Source organism: Lepidochelys kempii, chromosome 13 (genome assembly GCF_965140285.1).
Source record: "Lepidochelys kempii isolate rLepKem1 chromosome 13, rLepKem1.hap1, whole genome shotgun sequence".
Taxonomy (NCBI): Eukaryota; Metazoa; Chordata; order Testudines; family Cheloniidae; genus Lepidochelys; species Lepidochelys kempii.
This window is the reverse complement of record NC_136392.1, coordinates 36,291,893-36,298,698: the sequence shown is the minus strand read 5'-3', so window position 1 is coordinate 36,298,698 and position 6,806 is coordinate 36,291,893. Positions and strand designations below refer to the sequence as shown.

Below are 6,806 nucleotides of genomic sequence, written 5' to 3'. Positions count from 1 at the left end.
ACCCAGGCTTCTTGGCCCCTGACTGATCCCAATTGGAATCCTAACGTGCCTACTCCGATGGGCCTTTTAAAGGCGGGTAGAAACGGCCTTTTAGAAGCTGTACGTAAAGCTGGTAGTAAAACGGCTAACTGGTCTAAAATCCGCGAATGTCGGCAAGAGCTTACTGAGCACCCCCCGCCTTTTTGGCCCGGTTGTCCAAGCAAGTTCGTGTATATGGGGGCGGTATAAACCCTGAGGCAGAGGAAAACCGTCCTATGATGGTCTCCTTTTATGTTGATCAGGCAGCATCAGATATAAAAAAATATTTTTCTAAGCATGTGCCCGATTGGCCAGGAAAACCCCTCCAGGAGGTTGTCCGCCTGGCCACCTTTGTGTTTAACGGCAGGGACGAGGAAAAAGCACGGGAAAAACGTAAACAGAAGAAGGAGGAAGTAAGTATGTTAGCTGCTGCCTTGCAGGCTCCTTCGGGAAACCAGCACTGGCGAGGGCGCGGAGAGATGAGGGGAAGGGGGCATGGATGGGGGACAGGAGGAGGGGGAGGTTGGGATAGAATGAGGGAGGGGAATTGTAATTATTGTAAACAACCAGGGCACTGGAGGAGGGAGTGTCCCCTGCTTCCCCGAGGGGCTCCTTGGAAGAGCCAGGTAGAGGCTAATCCTTCTTTTCCCCCTAACGCCCCCCAGAACCTTGTTAACCCCCAGTGACTAGAGGCGGAGGTTTTGGGAACTTTGGGAGAGTTGGAATGGGACTTGGGATTACAGTCACAAATTTATTTAAAGGTTGGGGAACACCTTGTGCCTTTTCTAGTAGATACTGGGGCCACTCTCTCCACTTTAACTTTTGTTCCGGGCTCTCTGTCCGATACCAAGGTTTGGGTGCAGGGTATAGAAGGTAATCCCTGCCCAGCCCCTTTATCCTACCCTGTCCCTATCGAGCTTGGTTCTTTAAAGCTATCACATAGATTTGTTGTAATGCCGGAGGGCCCCGCAAACCTCCTCGGGCGGGATGTGCTGGGCAAATTGGGGGCACATATATATTGCGCCCCCGAGGGGCTCCGCATGTCCGTCCCGGACTCGGCGGTTGCTTCTCTTATGACATCGGTTACCCCTATTCCTGGTGTGCCCTCTGAATTGTCCAGTGTTCCCCACGCTTTGTGGAGCACAAATCCTACTGATGTGGGTCTTCTTAAATCAGCAGTTCCAGTGAGTCTGAAAACAGGGGGAGGACCGCCTCCGTCCGTAAAACAATACCCCTTGCCGAGGGAGGCGGAAGAAGGCATCTCACTCCTTATTGACAGTTATTTAACTCAGGGGGTTTTAGTCCCTTGCAGTTCGCCCTGTAATACTCCCATTCTTCCAGTAAGGAAGCCTAAACCGGGACCAGACGGGCGTCCAGTCTATCGATTTGTTCAGGATCTTCGGGCTATAAATGGTTATGTTATAGCCCCCCATCCAGTTGTCCCTGATCCGAGCACTATTCTAACGCTAATTCCTCAGTCAGCCACTTGCTTTACTGTCATAGATTTGTGTGCAGCATTTTTCAGTATTCCTTTGCACCCTGATTCTCAATATTTATTCGCATTTACCTGGAAGGGTCAGCAGCTAACATGGACGCGTCTTCCCCAGGGGTTCTCAGGATCCCCTACTATTTTTTCCCGGATTCTCACCGAGGATTTAAAAGACATTGTTTTGCCTAGTTCGTCTGTCCTGGTTCAGTATGTGGATGATTTGCTAATCGCTGCCTCAGATTATAACGCATGTTTAATTGACTCTGTTGTTTTGCTTACTGCATTAGCTAATAAGGGTCATCGTGCTTCCCCATCCAAGTTGCAGCTGTGCCTAGATCAGGTAATTTATTTGGGTTTTGTAATTAGACCTGGGGAGCGCTTACTATCCCCTGATAGGGTGCGGGCAATCCAGGATGACCCACGTCCGACTACAAAAAAGCAGTTACGGGCTTTCCTGGGGGCTGCGGGGTCTGTCGACCCTGGGTTGTGGCTTTCGGAGAATTGGTAAAACCGTTAGTTCAAGCTACTACAGCACTGACCCTCGATCCTGTCTCCTGGACCCCGGAAATGGAAAATGCTTTTAAATCCGTCAAAAAGGCTCTGATCTCTGCGCCCGCCTTGGGATTCCCGGATTACGGTAAACCATTTTCTCTTTTCACTCATGAACGGCAGGGAGTGGCTAGCGGCGTCCTTTTGCAATACCTGGGGGGTCGCCCATGCCCCGTAGCCTATTATTCAGTACAACTGGACCCTGTGATTCAGGGCTCTGTCTCCTGTGTACGGTCTGTTGCTGCTGCTGCTGTCATGGTTGAACGGTCACGACCTATTGTTTTGGGGCACCCTCTGACTGTCTGGGTCCCTCATGAGGTTGAAATTCTTTTAAAACAGCATTCTACACAGGCATTGTCTCCACAGCGGGCTCATAAATATGAACTAATCCTGTTGGCCGCTGACAACGTTACTTTACGCCGCTGTAACATCCTCAATCCAGCTACAATGCTACCCCTCCCAGAGGACGGTACCCCTCACCATGTATGCATGGATGTCGTCGCGCAGAATGGTAAGCCCCGCCCGGATTTAGCGGACTCCCCTTTAGTAGAGCCTGATTTACTTCTTTTCACAGATGGGTCCTCGTACTATTTAAATGGCCACCGGGTCTCGGGCTATTCGGTTACCTCTCAGGCAGACGTTATCGAGGCTGCCCCCCTACCACCTTCCTTCAGCGCCCAGGGTGCAGAGTTACAAGCGCTTACCAGGGCATGCTTATTGTCTTCAGGAAAAACTGTTACCATTTATACAGACTCTAAGTATGCTTTTGGGGTTTGCCATGCTACAGGCCAGCTCTGGAAGCAACGAGGATTTTTAACCTCCTCAGGCACAAAAATCGCTAATGGCCCTCTAATCTCTGCCCTTTTGGAAGCTATTCAGGCCCCTCGTCAGGTGGCGGTGGTTCATTGTTATGCGCACAGGCAGTCTAACAGTGTTGTATCTCAGGGCAATGCATTAGCTGATTCAGCCGCAAAGGCTGCAGCTCTACAGCCCCTTCTGGTTTCGGCTTCCCTCCCCCTGGATGTGTCCTTCCCACCTGCTGACTGGACACTGCTGTATGCTGACGTATCCTTGGAGGAGCTGCATGACTGGAAACGCTGGGAGGGATCTAAGGGCTCCGATAAGGTTTGGCGGATCGGGAACAAACCTATTCTCCCCCGTCGTTATCTACTCGCAGCTGCTCATTATTTTCATTCCCTGGGTCACGCTGGTATTCAGGGCACGGTGGCTGCCATACTAAAGTTCTGGGCAGCACCGCATGTTTATCCCGCGGTAAAGCGAGTTCTTGGCTCCTGCCCTACTTGCCTGGCCTTCTCTGCTAAGACTCGGCTCGATGCCAACTCAAAAGGGGGGAGACCCTGGGCAAACTTCCCGTTTCAACGCTTGCAGATGGACTACGCAGAAATGCCTAAATGCTCAGGGTTTCACCACCTCCTTGTTATAGTGGACCAACTTTCCGGATGGCCTGAAGCAATACCAACCAGAAAGGCAGATGCAAGATCTGTGGTCAAGTTCTTAATGAAAGACATTGTACCCAGGTTTGGTGTCCCTGAAGTCATTGATTCAGATCGGGGCTCACACTTTACTGCAAAGATTTTGGAGGAACTGTACCGGTGCTTGGGGATTATTGGACAATTACACACCCCGTATCACCCCCAGTCTGCAGGTCAGGTGGAGCGCATGAACCGAACAATAAAGACAATGGTAGCAAAGTTTTGTAAGGAAACTGGACTTAAGTGGCCAGAGGCCTTGCCTATAGTTTTATGGCATATAAGACGAACGCCACGCATGCCCCTAGGCCTGTCCCCATTTGAGGTACTGTTTGGGAGACCAGCTTTGGTCCCGGGAACTTATGTTCCTGTACATGCTAGCCTCTTGGATGGAGATGAAACTTTGGCCAGATATGTTGCTAGACTGCAAAAGGAGCTGACTGACAACCAGTCTGAAGCTCAGTTGTTTCAAACCGCACCCTTAGGGTTACAAGTTCATTCCTTTAAGCCAGGGGATTGGGTAATGGTAAAAAAGATCCCCCACACCGACCCCCTGGAACCCCGGTGGGAGGGGCCGTATCAGGTTCTGTTATGTACTTATTCTGCTTTAAAAGTTGCAGGTAAAGGTTCCTGGATTCACCATAGCTACGTCAAGTTGGCACCCACCTGAACCCCCACCTGACCCTGGCGAGCCAGCAGACGAGCCACTTCACGAATGAACACTACAACCAACCCATGGACTGAGCTTTCCACTGGGACCTTCATAGCCCACCAGGACTTTTTGTGTTCCTGTTTATTGGACTTACATTGGGGGTAGTGTTTTTTGTATGGTACAGGGGAGGATGTCGACATTGGTATGGTTTGCCTGGGGGATCCTCTCCCTATTCCCAAGTCCAGTACAAGGATGGGAGGGCAATAGCTTTTTAAATTTAACCCGTGCTATCAAACAGGGTGTAAATCGAATGCAGTGTTGGATTTGTATTCATACCCCCACATATTTAGGTCAGGGGGTCCCGTTGGTAGGGGTACCTATCCCCCTTAATCGAACGCTCCAAACCAAGCTATGGGCAAACACTACATTTAACTGGAATGTTACAATCCAAATATGGTCTATTGATATGGTGGCCCAGGGTAATTATGCTTTATGTGTGTCACGACGTAAGGGCATAGAAAATACAGTTTTTGTAGGGAATTTTGTAGGGTGCAAGGACACCACCCAAATCAGCTCTGGTGCGGGAGGCCCCTCTACCTACTCCAGGACCCCGTGGCCGGTCCCTGAGGGGTCTGGCTGGTATTGGTTATGCAATCACACAGCCTATAAGGTTCTCCCAGCAGGATGGTGTGGTACATGTACCTTAGGGGCTATAATACCCACCGTGACAGTACACCAGAACCTGACCCGGGGAGAGATCCGCAATCTAGTATGGAGGGACAGACGAAGTATTCCTTTAAACCCCCTTTCTTTATCGGCCCAAAGGCTTTCACTCCTTTGTGCGTTGGTTTCTGCCATGGTTGGGAGTAAGCGAGCAGGAAAAAGCTATAGTTAACATTTCAGCTGCTTTGGAACTAATGGCAAATGCTACTGCAGATGCTCTCTCTGCCCTTCAAATTGAAGTCACCCAGCTATCCCAAACTACATTGCAAAACCGCCTAGCCCTGGATTATCTCCTTGCAAATCAGGGCGGGGTTTGTGCTCTGGTCAATTCAAGCTGTTGCGTATTTGTAAATCAGCATCATAGGGTGGAAACTGACATCCACATCCTCAAGCAACAGGCAGCCCTATTTCACCACCTCAGCCTCGACACTACCAGCGCCGGATTCCAGGAGGTCTGGGACTGGCTCACCTCATGGCTACCGGATGTGGGGACTTGGGGACGACGTATTTTGTATTTACTTTTTTTGACTGTTATTGTTTTTGCGTTATTTTTTGTATGCCTACAATGCTGCAGTATGTGCTGTCGGCAGTTGCTAACCCTGCAGCGCGGTTACTCAGCCCCGATATAGCTTACTGACGTAAAAAAAAAAAAAGGGAGGACTGTTAAGGAAAAGTTAGCACATGTGACTCCATTTTGGTTTGGGGCCCACCATTGTTAAATGCCAGCACATCATACACCAGGAGGAGTAATCCTTAGATATTGAATCCCTGTGAAAATCCTCCTCCTTGTCTCCAGCCTGCCTTGACTCCCAGTATCTGGTTTTTGTCAGTCTCTAACTCCCTGTCTCTTGGCCTTGATGTGAGGCCTCCCATCCTGATAATAAAAGTTACTGATGCATAGCTTTAGGACCATGCTGTGTAATTAACATACTGGTATAGCACGAGGAATGCACCAAGCAGGGGTAGGTGGTAGATAAGACAAGGGTTTGTTTATTGGCTAAGGTTTCCGATGCACGAGGGCAACATGCTTTGCTAAAAGATATATAACCTTTGTATAATTTGCATTCAGGGTCCCCTCCTGGCTAGCAGGGGGGCACCATGCTCGAGCGTAATAAACTTAGTGTCTTTTGGGAACTCTGCAGTTGTGGACTTTGTTTCTGTGCCTCAGCCTAGATTCGAACTGTGCGTGACCTATCAGGTATAATTCGCAGCACTGGTGTGCGTGTCCTATCAGGTATAATTCGTAGCACTTATGTGCGTGTCCTACCAGGTGTAATTCGTAGCATTTGTGTGCATGTCCTACCAGGTGTAATTCGTAGCACTTGTGTGCGTGTCCTACCAGGTGTAATTCGTAACATAACCTCAAAGGGGAAGTCATGGAAAACAAGTGATTCCAAAGGGAAAATAATGGAGACAGGAGAACTGTTGACCTAAAAGGCAAAGCATTAGAAAAAAAGGAATGTCTCATTTCAAAGGAAATTAATGCAGACAGAACTTCTGATCTCAATGGAAATCTCTGTTCATCTTATATATTAGATAGGTAGATCTGCTAGAATAATAGGGGAAAAAAGGAACCAATATCAATTCATTTTTACAGGAAGAAGAAAATTAAATGCTCCCAAGTAAAAAATAAAATTTTGGATAAAGCTCCTAGGTCAGTCTGATCTCTGGACCTGGAATTCCAAATAGCAGGGCAAGAAGACCCCTAAGCTGCCACCTGAACAAAGTTTTAATTCCTTGTTGACATTGGCTGTGGTTTTTGTAGGAACCTAAGGGCGCTAGGCACCACACTGCCTTTGAATGTCAAAGGGAGTTGGGCACCTAACTTTTCTATGCTGTTTTGAAAATCCCCACTTTGATGCATGATGGCCTAACTTGCACCCAT

The 6,806-nt window shown here is 48.8% G+C and overlaps 1 protein-coding gene across 1 annotated transcript; it reads left to right on the top strand.

The window, feature by feature from the left end:
- The first annotated feature begins 565 nt into the window (after positions 1 to 565).
- Positions 566 to 6,055, top strand: LOC140896628 (uncharacterized). The gene is given in 3 exon segments (XM_073308540.1): positions 566 to 1,974; positions 1,977 to 3,722; positions 4,167 to 6,055. Coding segments are annotated over 3 exon segments (2,799 nt in total). The 5' UTR covers positions 566 to 971; the 3' UTR covers positions 4,217 to 6,055.
- Positions 6,056 to 6,806: the final 751 nt, after the last annotated feature.